Source organism: Petaurus breviceps, unplaced genomic scaffold (genome assembly GCF_028583685.1).
Source record: "Petaurus breviceps papuanus isolate PSGF00001 unplaced genomic scaffold, PetGlider_PUasm1.0 191, whole genome shotgun sequence".
NCBI classification, from domain to species: Eukaryota; Metazoa; Chordata; class Mammalia; order Diprotodontia; family Petauridae; genus Petaurus; species Petaurus breviceps.
This window is the reverse complement of record NW_027185811.1, coordinates 1,115,700-1,133,598: the sequence shown is the minus strand read 5'-3', so window position 1 is coordinate 1,133,598 and position 17,899 is coordinate 1,115,700. Positions and strand designations below refer to the sequence as shown.

The 17,899-nt window shown below is 41.6% G+C and overlaps 1 protein-coding gene across 1 annotated transcript in view; it reads right to left on the bottom strand.

Moving 5' to 3' along the window:
• The window catches only part of CSRNP2 (cysteine and serine rich nuclear protein 2), a 24,306-nt gene extending 7,348 nt beyond the window's left edge, over positions 1–16,958 (bottom strand). Inside the window, 3 exon segments of the mRNA XM_069092539.1 lie at positions 7,720–7,979; positions 9,738–9,974; positions 16,767–16,958. Coding sequence (XP_068948640.1) covers positions 7,720–7,979; positions 9,738–9,888 — 411 coding nt within the window. The 5' untranslated portion in view covers positions 9,889–9,974; positions 16,767–16,958.
• Between the last annotated feature and the right edge of the window lie 941 nt (positions 16,959–17,899).

Genomic DNA, 17,899 nt, shown 5'->3' with positions numbered 1-17,899 from the left:
GCCCGGCTATTCCCTCCCCCCCCCTCCCCCCCCCCCCCCCCGCAAAAAACAAACAAACAAAAAAACCAACCTCAAATTAGACTGAAATCACGTAGATGTCACCTGTGGAGGGTTTTCTGATTCCCCTCTTGGATATTAGCCGTTTCCCAGGCTTCATCTGGAGGCACAACAGTCTCAGATGGATTTGAGGAATCCGGTTTGCTTAGACCAAAAAGTATTTCTGTAGGTTTCTGACCTATTTATCATGGAGCTCTAAAAATGTCTACTGATCTTTCTCCTTTTAGATGAAGAAATGTTAATCCTTCTATAGTAGCTTTAGGGTTGAGCCCTGTGTTTATTAGTATTATACAGATTTAAATGATTATTAGTTATTCTTCTCATCTTCTTTAAAGGAGTTCAGATGATAATGGGATAAGAGGCTATCCTAATTTTTTTATATTTAACATTCTACAGATTATTGAACAGATTGATAAAATAACCACTTTTTGTAGCTGAATAAAAGCTTTAAGATATTAAGCTCATCCTCTATGGGCTTGATGAAATCATCCTCATAGCCACTAGGACAAAGGTGACATATACTTCATCCTATTCTCACACGATCCTGATTTCTTATGCTGGGATCTATATTTTGAAAGCTTTTTGTTCCACATACTTTGAAGACTGTATTTGATGTGGTGGTATCTATTAAGGATGTTATTCGTACATTTTAATGATCAATGATATATCCAGGCAATTGTGGACAGACAACAGCTGTCTGTGATAACAATCCTTTTTGAATTCTGTTGAAATTGATTTTTTTGAGGTCTATTTTTGCATTGGAATTTGTCATCTGTCAGTCCATGAAAAAGAGTGAGCTTCTGATGTCTAACAAGCAGGTATTTGATAGGTATTAAAATTTTTCAATCTGCAGTGACGTTTCTATTATTTCCTTGCATAATCTGCTTTGAACAATATCTTAAGGAAAAATTTTGTGTAATTTTTGATGGTGATAACTGTGAACATTGATGTCTCTACATCTATAAACAAATCTGCATGAGGAGACATTTGTCCAACTCTTCTTTGCTGTTGACATGTGGATGTCATCCGTAGAGGGCCTTTGGATTTCACTTTTAAATCTAAGCTGTTTGATAGGCTCTACAAAGAAGAAAATCACTTCCAGATAGATTTGAAAAATCTAATGCTGGGCACTAGTGTCAGCTTTCACTATTGCTCAGCGAAGTGATTTCTACTTTTCCAAAAGTATTTCTGAAAGTTTTTCAACCTTATGATCATGTACATTAAGACAGCATCATGGTACATGTAACATGTACATGTCCATCAATCTTCTGTCTCCTTTTTGGCAAGAAAGCATTAATCTTTCCATTGTTGCCTTAGGATGAGGGGCCCTATACTTCCTTAATACCTGTACTAATTTTACAAGGATTTTTTTCCAAATCTGTTATAGCCATTTTACAATTCCAAAAGTGTACTATGATTTAATTGTTTTGAAGTTGTTTTTCCCAATGAACTTTAATTTCAGGATTCTAGTTAGACATACAGTCACAGCATTCTCTTCGGTAAGAGTTTTATGTTTCATGTATCTTACCTGGAGGAGATCTAAGTGCTTGCATTGCCTTTATCTAATGGTTCAATTTTACATTTGAAACTCAAAGCCTTCTGCTCTCTGAGAAGGGTATGGCACATGATTGGTACACATTACGAATTTCATGCTTACTGAGTCCAAATGACATGGTGATCTCATCAGATATCAAAGATTCTATAAAATGAAGGGGCTGTTTAATGTGTTGGTTTTTTTTTAGTCACATAACTTGACATCATTTATGTATATCAAGTGATTAAAAAGATATTTTGATAATACACCCTTCTTTACCTTGTAAGCCATACTTAGTTCAATTTAGGAGAGATAATGATGGGTTTAAGGCTAAGCATTACCATAATAGGCTTCAATTATCTCCCTGAAAGATGCCATGTTTTATACAGAGAACAGTTTTCTATGTGCAAAGCAAATACTCTAGTATTCTTAATCTATTTGGGTCCATTTTATATATTTGAATAAAAAAAATGGAGCATAAATATTTTAGTACTTTCAATGACCCCCTCAAAGTTCACAATAGGAGAGGGAACAATGGAAGAATAGGGGACATGCCAGTTAGGGTAATGTATTTCAGGTGCTGTCAGCATTAGGATGTCTTTGAAGGCCTGGCAAGAACTCTGAAACAATGACAAATTAGGCTCTGATTGGATTAGCACCCCGTGGGGATAACACCTACTCCTAAGAGTTAAAGAAACAGGGCAGCCTAAGGTTATAGGCTCATTCTACTCAAAACAATAATACACATGACACATAGCAGAGAGCTAGATAGCATCCATTCATGTTTTAGTGCCACAAGAAGGCAAGATACATCAGAACAAATCAGAAATACAAATATTCCATCTGCTAGAAATGTTTCAGTGAATCTGATGACTAAAAACCAAGAGTATACATGAAATAGATTGAAGACAGGAATACTTTCATTGCCCACCATATCAAAACCGGGAACAGATCCCACTATTTAACAGGCAAGGGTCAGTGTTCCAAGTCACGCAACAATATGTTGCTGATCAGTTCAGGGCAATCATAAAAACTAATTCTGGGGCGGCCAGGTGGCACAGCGAGTAAGAGCACCGGCTCCAGTGTCTGGATGACCTGGGGATCAAATCCGGGCCCAGATACTTAGCACCACACCCAGAAATAACTGGCTGTGTAACCTTGAGCAAGTTACTTAACCCTGATTGCTTAAAAAAAAAAAAAGCCTTATTCCATTCCTAGGTCTAGATTAGGTTAAATAAAAGATAAAGTCAAAGAGATATTGATATTTGAAGAGACAAAAGTTGAAGAACCTGGTTACTGAAAATTTTCACATAATGCAAACTCCCAGAAATTACACGTAATAACAAAACAAAGACAAAAAAACAGCACTGATTTCTCCAATGATTTTGAAAATGAGATGAATATGCTTAAGACTGGAATTCTGAAGTTCATTTTTACTCTTAAGGCAAGAATCCAAACAGCTGACCAATTATAACAAACAGTGATTATAAAATGGTGGCATCTGTTATAACCATCATGAATGAATTCATTCTCCCACAATGTCTGAGAGAAATCATAAGAACATTTCAGTTATATGAACAGACACCAAGTGAAGCACGTAGAACCAGAAAAACAATATATAAAATGACTACAACAAAGCCAAAACCAAATGCTATGTCTTTATATAATGACTAATCTTGACTCTTGAAATGAGAATACATCTCTTTGTTCCTTTTTTCTGCAAAAGGTGGGAGACTGGGGATGTGGAACACTATATATAAAATCAGATCTCTTTGATATTAGTTGTGTTGAATTTTTTTCTTTCCTTTCTTTAAAAATTCTTTTATTATAAGGTATGGCTCCATAAAAGGGGGTAAGGAAGAGGATACAGTGGAAAAAGTTGGTGATATAAAAAAACACACACAGGTGGCAGCTAGGTGGCGAAGTGAAGTGAATAGAGCACCGGCCCTGGAGTCAGGAGGCCCTGAGTTCAAATCCGGCCTCAGACACTTGACACATTTACTAGCTGTGTGACTTTGGGCAAGTCACTTAACCTCAACTGCCCTCCAAAAAAAGGGCAAAAAACAGAAACAAAAACCACACACAAACACACTAAATTTAATTTTTAAAAATTCATGCTTTGTACACAGCAGTATTACTGCTGTGGTTAGTAGAATCACAGGAGGAAAGGTACAGCTATCCAGGAATACCCCTAAAGAAAGACATCAAATCCCATCATATGCAGCTACTTAAGATCGGTAGAAAAGCATGGGATATTACATCACCATCTAGCCAATTATGCAAAGTAGAAAAATCTAATTAAAGGCAACAACAAGAAAAAATTACAAGTAATCCAGGAAACAAATGTATATCAGAAAACAAAAGTAAAAAAAAAACTCCTATTGACATAAGGAGTCAATCAAAAACTTTACTACAGAATCTTGAGAAGTAAAGAAATCAGAGGTGAGAGAGAACCTTCTTAAAGAAGGAGAATTTCTGATCATCTCTATGGCTGAAAGGAGCCCAACACAAATGGATCAAACAAGAGACAGCAAGCTTACGTACCATTAACATTGCGCACAACAAGGGAGATGATAAATGGTAGCTTCTCTGTTCAACTGTCAAGACAGGGACCAATGAAGATCCATAATTAGCTGTTCAAGTATTTCACAGCAGCACATGAATTACTAGCAAGGCGCCTCCCCAGCTGCCTCCTCTCAGACATGAGCCTTAACCCACCTTTCTTAACAGAAGGCATCACTGTCTATTATAAAAGAGGAGAACGCCAGCCACACCCAAATAGAGGCCAATTATTTATGTACTTTCTACAAAACATCCATAGCCTACAGCACACACAAAACATTTATAAACACAAGAAAACAATATTATCGGCTAAGAATAAAAAAAAAGTCCCACTGGTATAAATAAAAAAGAAATAAAATAATAATTTATTTAACTTAGAAATTATTAAACAAGCCACCCAAAAGTCCTGTAACATTCATGCTGCCTTTACTGAGTCAAAGCCTTAGACTCAGTTCTGCACTCATGGCTGCCAATGTACTGCAGATACATGAAATGGGTATGGTAAGAATGTATTTGTTAACCATGCAGAAAACTTCTCTTTGGAAGCTTATCACCAATATGACACCATCAAGAAAAACTGATACAAAACCAAGGTCAAGGAGTTTAAATTAAGCCCATTACGTTTTGGTTCTGCCTAACCTTAAACCCAATAACAATTACCTCTCTTAGTTAGAACTAAGTATGGCTTCCACATTAAAGAGAGAATCAAATCAATTAGTGTACACAGTTCAAGCTAAACATCTCTACTGAGAAACAAATCGGAGATAGCATTGCTTTGTACTAAGCACGTTCAATAGCTCCTTCATTTTGTAAGTCTTTCTCCTAAGAAATAAAAATGTCATCTGGACTCAATTAAGCATAAATTTTTATTGTATGCCAAGGAAAGTTGATGACTGAGGTTTTAGTTGAATCTGGAGGTCTCATTAAACCAGTGGCTGAAAGCAATAACTACAAATATTTTGGTATTGGCAAGACATATTGTGAACATATAGCTATCAAAGAAAAGGCTGTGGCATCTCTGTATGTCAAGAGACTTAATGGCATCCTGAAATCAAGAGTTCAATTGGAAAAATACATGTAAAACAACACCTAGGCAATGGCACTCTTAATGTACACTTTTAGAACTATACAATGGACCATAAGAGACGGAGAAAAAAGCCTTACAAAAACCTGACCTATATAATACTAACAAAACACTGGACCCATTACCCTAAGGCAGTTGTAGAAAGAATAAAACTAGGTTTCCAAAATATGAGGAAGAGGAATAACATACCTTCTTAAAACAGATGACAAGTAGCTCAAAGTCCTACAGAAACACTTTTGGTGAAGCAGACCCACAGGACTGATAACTACATGCCACAGGATTTGTCAGATGTGATCTCAAGATGAAGCCTAGGAAATGGTAAGATGCCAGAATGGATCAAAAGGTCCTGGTGGACAGCCTGTATGTGAGCTCAGGACAAGCAGCTGAGTCATACAGTCCTGTGGACAGGATATGGAGGGATTTATGAGGGTGGTCCAGGAACAGAATACTGACACCAGAAACTACCGATGGGTCATTCTTAAGGAACATGGAATTAGGGTTCAATGTAGATTCCATAAGGAATGCCAGAAACTGCAATGTTTTGCTACAGGCCGTAAGAGTCTACAGAATCCTTAGCAAAGTGTGACCTGATGGGTAGAATCTTAGGGGTCAGAAGCTCACTTTCTCGTGGACTGACTCATGGTAAATACTACACCACAAATACAAACCTCAGAGTATCTTGGAGAATTCAGGGAATCAGAGCACGACCACAGAAGGTGCTCCCCTCAATCACTCCAACATGGAGAGCTTAAGAACAATTCTCATAGAAGTCATCATGTTACCAAATACTCATAACCATTAAGCTACCAGAATGTGAAGTTTTCAAAATATTGGGATGTGGCAGAGGAGAAAGGTGGGAACAAGGTAAGGCATCTATCGTCCCTGCCCGTCTCCTGTGTGCTACTGGAGTTGTCCCAAGGATGCTTTAATGAGGCTGGGGAGGACAAGTTTCATACTTTTATTACACTACCAAAAGCAGCTATTTCATCCATATGTGCAAGTGCCTACAGAACATTAAATATGAAAGGCTAATAATAGGAGAGTGACTCTTCTGAGGTCTGTTTCTGACTAAACCTTATCAAAAAAGAAGAGATGAGTAAGATGATGATGGTTTTTTAAAAAATGCTGAAAGACCTGCCTTCCAAACCCTTTGTTTTGCCACCTGCTGGTCCTATGACATGGACAAGTCAGCTTATCTTTCCAGACTGAGCTTTTCTCATCTGTAAAACAAGAACTTTACTTTTACTTCCTTTCCCACAAGGATGTTCTAAGGATCAAACGAGACAACAGTTGCAAAGTATTTTGTAATATGAAATTATTATTACTAAACCCAAAGGAAAAAACCTGAAAAAGGAGCAAACGGGAAACAAAAGATGAGAATTTCTCTTCTGACATGAACGTTTATTGGTTGTAGCATTAGTGGCTCTTGGCTCAGTTTCCTGCAAACAAGCAGAACTGTCAAAACAAGTCTTAGCTTTACCTGAATCTGCCCTGGGGGCTTCTACAGGGGCCAGGATGAAATCTCTCTGGCAGGGCACCCCTCTGCTAGATTCAAGAGCCAGGATATTTCTTCTAGGGGAGAGAGGGGAGGAAGCCCATAAACTCTGAATGGCAAACGGATCAGTATCTCTTTGCCAAGCTGTAGTTATGGGGCCAATGATGGAGCTCTTGAACATCTAGAAGCAAGGGAATACTACTAAATGTAGTGCCCATCGGAAGAGGGGCAGAGCAGGTTGCAGCCTCAGTTCTCAAACAGAACTGGAAATGAGATAAGGCCTACATACCATCACTGTCTAAATTCCTCTGGTCCCACCACACTTCTGTTTTCCTCCCACTGAGTTTCTGAATATCATTAAGTCATGTGGACCCAAAACAAATTGGCCTGCATCTAAAGCAGTGTTTCTCAAAATACGGAAATCCCAAAGACATGGTTCTGTACTTGGAACCACAGAGCCCCAAATGGTTTGGTGTTGGCAGCAAACATTTGAATGTAAGAATTGAGTGAAATGGTCTGCCATAGCCCTTCTTCCTCCTAGTCTTTAAAGTTCTTCTGTTGTGTGAGATGATGACTACAGTATTCTCAATAGCTATTTGAGGGTTAAATGAATTTTGTAATAGTACAGCGATACTTGAGTAGCCAACCAAAGTGCATTTCCTAGGTGGAAGGTGGGTCAAAAGAATAAATGCCAGTTTTATGAGCCTATGGACAATAATATGAAAATAAACAGAACTGTCACTCCGTTAAGCAGAGGCTTCCAGGTCACATGTAAGCAAGATGGAAAGCAGAGGGAAAGTCAGAGCTCCTTCTTGGAAGGTAAGGTAGAATTGTTTACCTATTTGCAAAGCTCCTCACCCTACTAGTGATACACTATAGAGCGTACAGTGGCTTAGGCCACAACCAAAGGACCCAAATGTCCTTTCCCTTCCTCCTTGGCACTGACCAGCTCAAGTTCTGTCCCCTGTCCCCCTTCCCCCTGAGCACCTTCATTTTCTTGGCATGAAGCTTCTCCTCTTTCAGGTGCTCACGGAGGATCTCTCGGTGGTTGACCTCCTGCTCCTGAGCAAACTCACAGAGCGTGTAGCTTCTCACAGAATTGTGGCGCTGGGCCATGCCCAGAGAACTCCCACCTTGACTGGGCACACTGGTAAAGCCCTGGCGCCTGGCAAAGTAGTACACGGTCACCTGATCAAAGCGCACACTCTTCCTCCGGAGCTGTTTCTGCCGCTTCAGGATAGATGTGGCTGAGGGGAAAGGAGAGAGTACAGTGTGCAATCAACCCAGAATGTAGCTGACATCATTAATGCAGTGCCCACCCTTTGGTCAGCAGTTCCCATCTCATCTGTTTAAAAGGGAACACTCATCCACTAACCATATCATTTCTTCTTTCTCCATTCCCATACTTGAGGAATAAAATGTTTAAAAGATATAAATGATCAATTTAAAATGGGAAATAACTGCTGAGAGTGACTGTTCAATTTCTAATAACTATATAAAAGCAACTTGAGCTAAAACCTAATTTCCATTAAATTTTTGAAAAAAAAGTAAACAAAGATAAGAAACAGGCAAGTTACAAAAGCTACCATTTCACCTAAAGATTTAATGTTAGCATTATATCATACAAATGTTATCAAAAAGGTAAAAATTTATCATTTCTAGGTTTTTTGACTAAGATCAAGTTATTGAAAGGGAAAAAATCCATGCAAAAGCATTCACATCTTTGTTTATAATATGAAAAAACACAATCAATATGTCTAATGATTAGTAGTGGCTAAATAAATTGAATTGTTGTTCAGATGTTTCATTTGTGTGACCCCATTTGGGGTTTTCTTGGCAAAGATATTGGGGTTGGTTTGCCATTTCCTCCCTCCAACTCATTTTATAGATGAGGAAACAGAGGCAAACAGGGTTAAGTGACTTGTCCAGGGTCACAAAGTTAGTAAGTATCTGAGGCCAAATCTGACCTTGGGTCTTCCTGACTCCAGGCCTGGCACTCTATCCACTATGCCACCCAAGATACCCCAAATAAACTGTGGTTTATCAGTATAAAGTGTTCAATCATAAAATGGCAAACATAAAACATTAAAAAAAAAAAACCCAAAACTTTTAAGTACACAAAAAGAGTTGTGAAGGGATCATAGAATAAATAAGTTGTCAGAATTTTCTTTCATCAAAATTTAACTTCCGTATTTCCAATGCCCTATTTGTAGCAAAGGTTTTCAAAAGCTATCCCCAAAGAATTCAAGCTCTGTAAATTCCTTCATCAAGCTGAACAATCTTCAAGTACAGGCTCAGTAACATTGTGTCTTATTCTACCTAAACTGGAGAAGCTCTGCACCAGAAGTCCAATCTATGATAACTTAAGATCATCTACTACAGCAAAGAGAAGGTGCTACTTGTGCTGGTGGAGGGAAGAACTGCACTGACAAACTGTAAATCTTTAAAGTATTAAAATCTAAACAACTTTTACCATTTTATTTGGAATATTATTCTGTATACTGCTTGTATTTGTTGGAACTGTTACTGAATTCATCATTATTTTTTTTAAGTTGAGGCCTGGATAATAAACAAGGGACTTTGTATTTCTATACACCACTTAAGTGTTGGTACGGTGGCAGATTCCTGAAACACTGTGAATCCTGGAGTTTCACACATCATGGTATGAGTAAAATGAACAGAAGCACAGTTATCCTAAGCCTAGGAAATCTGAGCAATTAAATGATCGTAGCAGAGACTGTGACAAAAAAGCAGGAGGGCCTGAAAAGTGCTCTCTCCCCCATCAAATTACTTTGCACTATTCTGGATATGGACTGTACCTCATCCTTCATTAGAGTATCAGCTCCTAGAGGGCAAGAACTATTTCATTTTTGTCTTCTCAGGACTAAGCGCAGCATCTTGCGCACAGGGCCAAATGCCTGTGAAACTGAAGGAAGCAGAGGCCTCACAGCCCCTGGTTCCAGAACTTGGGACAGTTTAGGTACAAAAAGGGACAGCCCACTCACGCGTGAAGCCGGCAGTGCTGGGAGGGGTGAGGCTGTCACAGCTGTCGGCACTGTCACTGCTGGAGATCTCATCATCTGAGTTAGAAATGGAAGAGCCCACGTCCACATCTTCAAACTTCCTCTTGAGACTCGAGCTCGTGAATGCATCCATTGGTCTTGAAGGGACTTCCTTGGGGAGTCCACTATAAAGGCCCTAAAGCCTCCATGCACCACCAGCTAGACGGGCTCATGAGGATTCTGCTTGGAAAGAAAAGAGGGGGGAGAGACAGGTATTACCATCATCTCTATTATGAAACCCCCAACCATATATCAGGGTCCCTTCCCCCCCAAAAAATGAATAAAGGGTTTAAAGCACCTAAATGGACATGGCCAGAGTCTGACCCAAACCAGTCTAAGATGCCTTCATTTATTATCAAACCCCCTTCAACTCCCATTTCTTCCCATCACATATGGGGCTAACACCAATCTACTTTCTCTACGTGATCTGAGTCTGGTCTCCAAAGATTAGGCCATTTCCTTGTTGTACCTCTCCAACATCCCACATTATTTCCTGATTTTATGTTTTCCCTCAGCCCCCAGAGCCTCATATATTCTGCCTCAGAGAAAATACTGGAATGGGAACAGAGGCACAGAACAGGCTGACAACTCTGTCCTAATCATATCAATAGGGCAAGCTATTTTATAGACACATTGGCACACAATGAAGAATGACTGAGTTGGTCATCTCCACAGTAGAAATCTTTTACAATATCCCATGAGTACTAGCCCCACAGCCCCTAGCAAAGGGAAGGCTCGTGATCACCTATCAGTCCTAGGATTCTGAAGGACCAGAATTCAAGTCACAGTCCTTTAGAAACAACAGAGGTGACTTATCCATCAATACAAAGTTTAGGGCCTCTGTTCCTTGGCTTTTAGAGTTAGAAATTTTGTCAGTTTAAATGTTCTCAGGTCAGATACCCCACCCTTTCTGGGTCAGCACTGCATGTGATAGTAGAAGACAAAGCCAGAAATAGACTTGGTCTAACCCTCATTTGTCCCTGAATATTTCCCAGGGGACTTTTTAGGCTCTCCATTTCCTGGGATGCAACTAGCCATGAAGGCTCTTTCCTTAGTCTGCTCAAAGTATTCTTACTAGGTTTCCTTGTGAGGATCAGGATGGACGATGTCCAGGCAACAAAGAGAGGAGTAAGACTAGTGGCTGTTTCACGTTTTCTCTGTGCAGATAACTGTTGTGGCTCAGTCCTGACTGACTCTTCAGTAATCCATTTGGGGTTTTCTTGGCAAAGATACTGCAGTGGTTTGCCATTTCTTTCTCCAGCTCATTTTACAGATGAGGAAACTGAGGCAAATAGGGTTAAATGACTTGCTCAGGGTCACCCAGTTAGTAAGTTCTGAGGTTGGATGTGATCTCACAAAGAGTCATCCTGGCTCCAGGCCTAGCACTTTAGCTACTGTGCCATCTAGCAGCCCAATGAAGAGAACTACTAAAGCCATGTAACCAGCCCTTGTCCTTCTCCTGAGTCACTTCAGCCTTGTGTCAATAGCTGCCCTTTGGGGCACTCCAAACTGGACACAGGCATGCCAGACTTTGCACGTCCGGAAGAGAATCACATCACCTTTCCCCCTAACTCATCCCGTTCATAAACACCCCTATTTCTGTGTTATCACTATCATTCCATTCTTCTCTTGCATCTTTCCCCATTTCTCTGCTCACACAGACCCCATTTTAATTTGGGGCCTCATTATCTCTTGTCTAAGCCAACCCAATGTAGGCATCTCACTTATCTTGTCCCTACTCCAATCCATCCTCCAGCAGGGGTCAAAGGGATTGTCCTTGAGTAGAGCATGTCACTCCCCTCCTCAAGAAACTTCAGGTATTCTCTATCCGATGTAGCATCGAAAATACACTCTTCTGTGTGGCATCTAAAGTCCTTCTCAACTTTGTCCCAGCCTACATTTTGAGCCCCTTTACACACATTACTGTCCAGTCAGGCTGTGTAGCAGCAAGCACCCCAGCGTCCCCAGGGTGGTTACTCACACAGGTTCTTGGATCTGCTTTGTTAAAGGAAAGCAACTCAAAATGGGTTAACAAGCTTACTTTAATCAGTCAGACATATATCGTTTACTTCGTTCAGGGGAAAAAGGTCAGCACTCCGAACCTCAAAGTATACAGGCAGAATTATCAAGACAGAAACAGATCAAGTAGACAGATTTCCAAACTGTCCAACCATTACATCCATAACAAATCAGCATCTGGGTTTTTCAAAGCCGGGGGACTCTCAACAACGGCTTCCCAGAATTCAGATCAAATCACAGAACACTTCTCAAAGTGAGTCCCAAAACAAAGCTACACATCAGGGCTTATATAGCCTTCTCCTGGCTCAGAGAATGTAACAACCTTATTGACCCACTGGCCAATCAAAAAGTATCTACTGAAAAACAAGCCTCCCTCCCCAGGCTTCAGGTGCATTTTAGCCTAGGGGCAGGGAAGATCTTCCAAATTTGCATTCCCATTACAGGCTGCTCCTGTTACTTCTCAATATTCCACACCTGTCATCTCAGTGGCTTGGCAGAGGCTAGCCCTCCTCAGTTATACCACCTTCAAACCCTTCAGGTCTCCTTCCTGATCTGCATCAATATTCTCTCCCCTGAGGGGATGTAAGCTTCTTGAGGGCAGGGACTCTTTCACTTTTGGTCATTGTATCTGCAAGAATCTAAGAGTCATCTCACCAGTCAGATTGGCTAAGATGACAAAACAGGAAAATGACAATTGCTGGAGAGGATGTGGGCAAATTGGAACACTAATGCATTGCTGGTGGAGTTGTGAACTGATCAAAAATGTTTATAGCAGCTCTTTTTGTGGTGGCAAAGAACTGGAAATGAAGGGGGTGCCCATCAATTGGGGAATGGCTGAACAAGTTGTGGTATATGCATGCTATGGAATACTATTGTGCTATAAGAAATGAGGAGCAGATGGTCTTCATATTTACCTGGAGAGGCTTATACAAACTGATGCTGAGTGAGAAGAGTAGAACCAGGAGAAATTTGTACACAATTACAGACACAACGTATGTATGATGACCAACTTTGATAGACTGGACTCTTCTCAGCAATGCAGTAATTTAAGTCAATCCCAAAAGACTCATGATGGAGAGAGATGTGTGCATCCAGGGAAAGAACTGAGTTTATATCCAGGTGGAAGCAAAATACCTAATCTTTTTCCTTCTCTTGTTTGGTTTTATGTCCTCTTTACCATTTTTCATTCCATCTGATACAATCCGTCTTTATAACCTGACTAATGTATAATGTGAAAGTATTTACAGATCCTATACTTGACTTTACGCTGCCATGGCGGGGAGGGGAGAGAGAGGGACAAAATGTGAAACTCAAGGAATTGTGGAATTGAATCCTGTAAACTAAAAGGAAACAAATTAATTAAAAATTTTTAAAAAAAAAGAATCTAAGAGTAAGTGTTTGGTAAATGCTTGTTGATCATGACAATTATCTGTGCGCAAAACTCAGCCTCATGTCCTTCGAGACACAGAAAGAACCAGCATGGGAAAAAGAAACATCAAAAAAGAGGTGAAAGAATTTTGTTGTGGGCAGATTATCTCACAGGCACATGACAGAAGAGTTTATCTGCATCAGTTACTTCCACAGTACAAATAATTTTCCTTTTCCATCTTTGAATTACAGTTTCCTGGAAGATGGGAGTTTGTTTCAGAGCCTAGAAACAGGTTCTCTTCCTTTGAATCAGTAGTGCCCAAATTGCCCAGACTATGATCTCACTAGTTGCTAATTATGCATCAAGAATAACAAACACAGCCCAGAAAGACTGGGCTGCATGACTGCAGAGAGCTACCCAACACAGACTGTGGCGTCAGGGATTCCCTTTGAGGGGCTATAGGACGACCCTACCACCAAATGCCAAAGCCGAAACACAAGTTTTTGATGGCTTTGTTCACACTAAGGAAAAGAAGAAATACTGTGCTTGGTTTCTCTCAACTGCCTGCACACATTATCCTACACAGACAGGAACTAGCTTAAACATCTAGCCAGCTTTGCATGGTACATTCTATACTGGAAGAAGGCTTCAGAGAGTGTTTATTATGGTTTGATCAGGCCTCATCAAAATTCTACATGCTATCTCGAGAGGACTTGAGCCATAAATATATGTAGATCTCAACCAGGAACCCTCAGTTACAATGTATCTCAGGTGTACTAATAAAATTAACACATGCCTAAAGAAATTAGTCTAGGAGGAAAAAAACGTTACTGATAAGAAGAATTTTAATTAAAATGAAAGTATAGCCCACAGTCCTACTCTCCCTATTCTTCAGATTTCAGATGTCACCAGATCTACTACCAATGCTAAGGCACAGGAAAGAATAAACGAGCTCAGCAAAATTTTAGCTTAAATCAGGACTCACTTCCAATACCAAGTTCTGCCACTTATGACCTATATGACCTTGGGCAATTCACTTAACCCCCTTATGCCTCCATTTCAACTACAAAATAAGGGACTCGAGGTCCTTTTCAGACCTATATCTGAGATCTTTGATAGCTCTGAATCTACCTCCAGCATCTCTTTCCACTTTATCACCAACAGTACACTAAAAACCTCACATTCAAAGCATGCATGAAAATATAAGGATGAGAGAAGAAAAAATATTGTCAACTGAATCTAATCATATTTTCTTTCCTACTACATTCAACAAATAAATGTGTCTGCCCCAAGTGAAACCCAATTAAATGGAAACCCCTCCTTTGTCAGATAGGGTTTAGACAGCAGCCTCTGTCTCAGCAAGCTTTACTGGGTGCTCCAATTAGGTGAGTGCTCTTTCCCTACATTTGGTGTGTTTATGGATACGGGCTCAAAAACAGCTGATGGCTCTACTTCTGAATTCTACATAATCCCCAACAACCTTCCAGTGTCTCAGTGTCACACCCCTGTGGTTCTCATCTCTTCATGTCATTTTTATCTAGACTGGGAACAGAGGCGAACCTTGGGAAGCAGTCCCCTTGTCTCCCCCTTGCCAGTATTTCTTCCTTTCTGTTAAACACTTCTGGAGTAAGGTTTTCTGAGCCAATAACAGGAGAAACTTTATAGAGAAGCAACATTTGAACTTGAAAATGTCCTGAGAATTAAATAACATGCAAATTAAAATGTTGCTACTTTTAGCTATTTTATACACTGAGATGAAAGTATTTGGTAAAATTCTATATACTGCTGCTCTAAATCCTTTTATCTTAAGCTGACTATTAACTAACCATAAAGATTTGTTTATCCTAGACCAAAACCAGTTGCAGCCTTAACACCTCTCTTTTCATGAAATCTTTCTAATCCAAATATCTCAGAGGTTGACAACACTTTTACAATAACCTGAAATAAATGTTCTTTGCAATATTTGGCTAAGAAAGGTTCTCAACTCTTCTTTCACCTCACCAAATTCATTTTTCAAACCTTCCGTGAAAATCCATATGTCTCAAGCAGTCTCTCCCTGACTTCTTCAGACATACACATACTAATTCAATTACCCAAATAAATCAGGGTACTATTTGGAAATACATTTCAATTCTAACACCAGGGATAAGACCTATTGGTCTGTTAAAATATCAAAATGACCAAAGCCCGATACACATAATGATCTTGGAGAAAACAATAAAAGTCTTCATAGGAACTTTCAAATATCAGACTAACTAAAGGGCAACTGGCAGAAATGCTGTCACTCTCTACGTTGCATTTAAAAGGTCCTTTTATGACAAATATTCCCACCAGTCTATAATTACCAAAGTTGTATGAAGTAGCACAGGTTGAGGTTTGCAAGAAGCTATACTAAATAAAAATAGGATTTCATCATACCTGAATTTTAATAAAGACTCAACATATAAAAAAGACTATACTTTTTCAGGCTTCTAAAGCTTACTCCTACCACCAAGTACATGACAAGGATTTCCAAGCGATGTAATGCTTACAAAAATTTTTTTGAGATAACAAATGTATATTTAAGGCTGATAAATGAGTCTCTCTTTAAGCAAACCAAAATAATCAGGAAAACGAAGCATTTGACCCACTTCTGTGGTACAAAGCCTTCAAAAATTTTCCTCTTGTTCAGACTCAATGTTAAAAGGAGAAAGTGGTTCCTCAAAGGATAAAGTCTCTGGATGGTGATGAGCTTTCAGTTAAGAGCCCTTCTTCTAGCTAGAATTAGAGGCAGGATGGCTCTCTTCAGCTACTGTGATGATCCTGAAGATTACCTGCATCTCTGGTTCGATGATGTTCAGAGATTCAGACCAGAAGAATCCTAAGTCTCTGACAGAGTTGGAAGAGCCATCTAGCCTTTTATTTTACAAATAAGGAAAGTGAGGCTCAGAGAGCTTTGTCCAACAAAGATCACAAATGTATGAAGCAGAAGAGCCAGGATAACTAGCTGCTTGCTACTTGAGGTAAAAGTCCCAAGCAATGGGGTCATTCTTGACCAGATCGTGTATTTACTTAGCAATCAGGGGATTCATGGCATTGTTCTGGATGCCCAAACCCTTTCTCTCCCCCTTACCTAAACTGGACATTTAAATGTGAACCCTCTATTCTCATTCCTTCTCATTTTCCAAAATGAAATCCTTTTGCAGATAGGGGTCCTTCTCTTTTGCTCTTGTCTTTAAATCAAAGTTGGAAGTAATGTCCTCTCTGAAACTGTGAGCCTGCTGAGCCTGGGTTCTTTGTGAGAAAGTTGGGGCCGGCTTAGCCATGGCACAGACCCCGGGTCTGGCTCCGAGGCCCTGCAAGATGGGCAACTGGGAGCGAGGAGGGAAGTCACGGTCAGTTGTGGGCTCAACTTGACCTAACTAACCATTACAGGACAAAGGCTGGGCTCTCCGTGAGGATAACTTCCATTGCTCATTTAGGAAACTAGTGTTCTTAGGAGTCATCAGAGAAAGGCAGGGCAAGAGGAGGGGGGTGAAGCTTGTGCTAAAACCAGGTCACTGGATGGCCCCTACAAACTAGGGAAATGCACGCTGCAACTTTACCTGGGAGCTATTCCTGCGCGCTCTCCAGAGCTCGGCACAGTCCCTGGCACACAGTAAGGTGGCATTTCATAGATGCTGGATGACGGACACTGGCCTCGGTGGGCATTCCGATGACCCCTTCACCTTCCTGCTCGTTCTAACACCTCGCTTCCCCCACCCCCCAAGTGCCTGCCCACCTCTCCACACCCTCCTCCAGGCCGGGTGCCTGCTCCCACGTCCTCTTAGCCCGCGGGACCCTAGGGCCGCAGCTCCACGCCCGCGGACCCCTACCTGCCCTCCCACCACACCCACCTCCGGCCCGCCGGCCCCGCCCCCTCCCCGGCTCCCGCGCTCGCGTCCGGCGGGCGCTCGCCCGCTCCGCCCCGCAGCCCCCAGGCCCATTACCGGCCCGACCCCTCTGCCGCCGCCACTTCCCGCGAAGGTCTCTAGCCGCCCCCGCTGCCGCCGCCGCCCAGGCCCGGGATGGGGAGGGAGGGAGGGAAGGGGAGGCGAGCCCCGGGAGCCGTGGCCACGGGTCCAGGAGCTCCGAGGGCGGCGGGGGAAGGAAGGGAGGGAGGGAGGGCGGGCGGGCCGGCCGGCGGCGGGGAGCGGGCGGCTCCTGCTCCCTCGGCTGCGAGCACCCAGAACCGCCCCGGCTCCGACTAACAATAGGCTGCGGCCGCTGCGCCCCCGCTCTTATAGGCGCCGGCACGTCCGGCCGAGCCGCGGAGCAGGCTGGGAGATGCAGTCCACTCAGAGGCTCCCGGGGAGGGGCATGCTGGGAGTTGGAGTCTGCAGACGGTGCAGGCTGGGCGTAAAGTAGGAGGGAAGCAGCTTCGGAAAGAAGATGCCAAAGCGCAGGGGGTTCTGGGAAAACGAGTCTGCTGCGGATGCAGACTATTCAGGAGAAGAGGCAGCCTCAGTGCTTATCTTAAAGTTGGAACTGGTCACGGGGAGCCCAACCTCTGCCTGTCTACATCCCGGACAAATGGTCTCCAGAATCCGCCTGAACTTCAGTATTCGGGTGCCCATTGGAACAGCTGTAGTGGCCCACTTGCTTATCATTCCCCTCTATTGCCTCCAGGGGCAAGAAGCCATATCCCTCTCCCACCTGAAAAACCCTCAAATTAGAAAAGAACTATCTTTTTTTATCC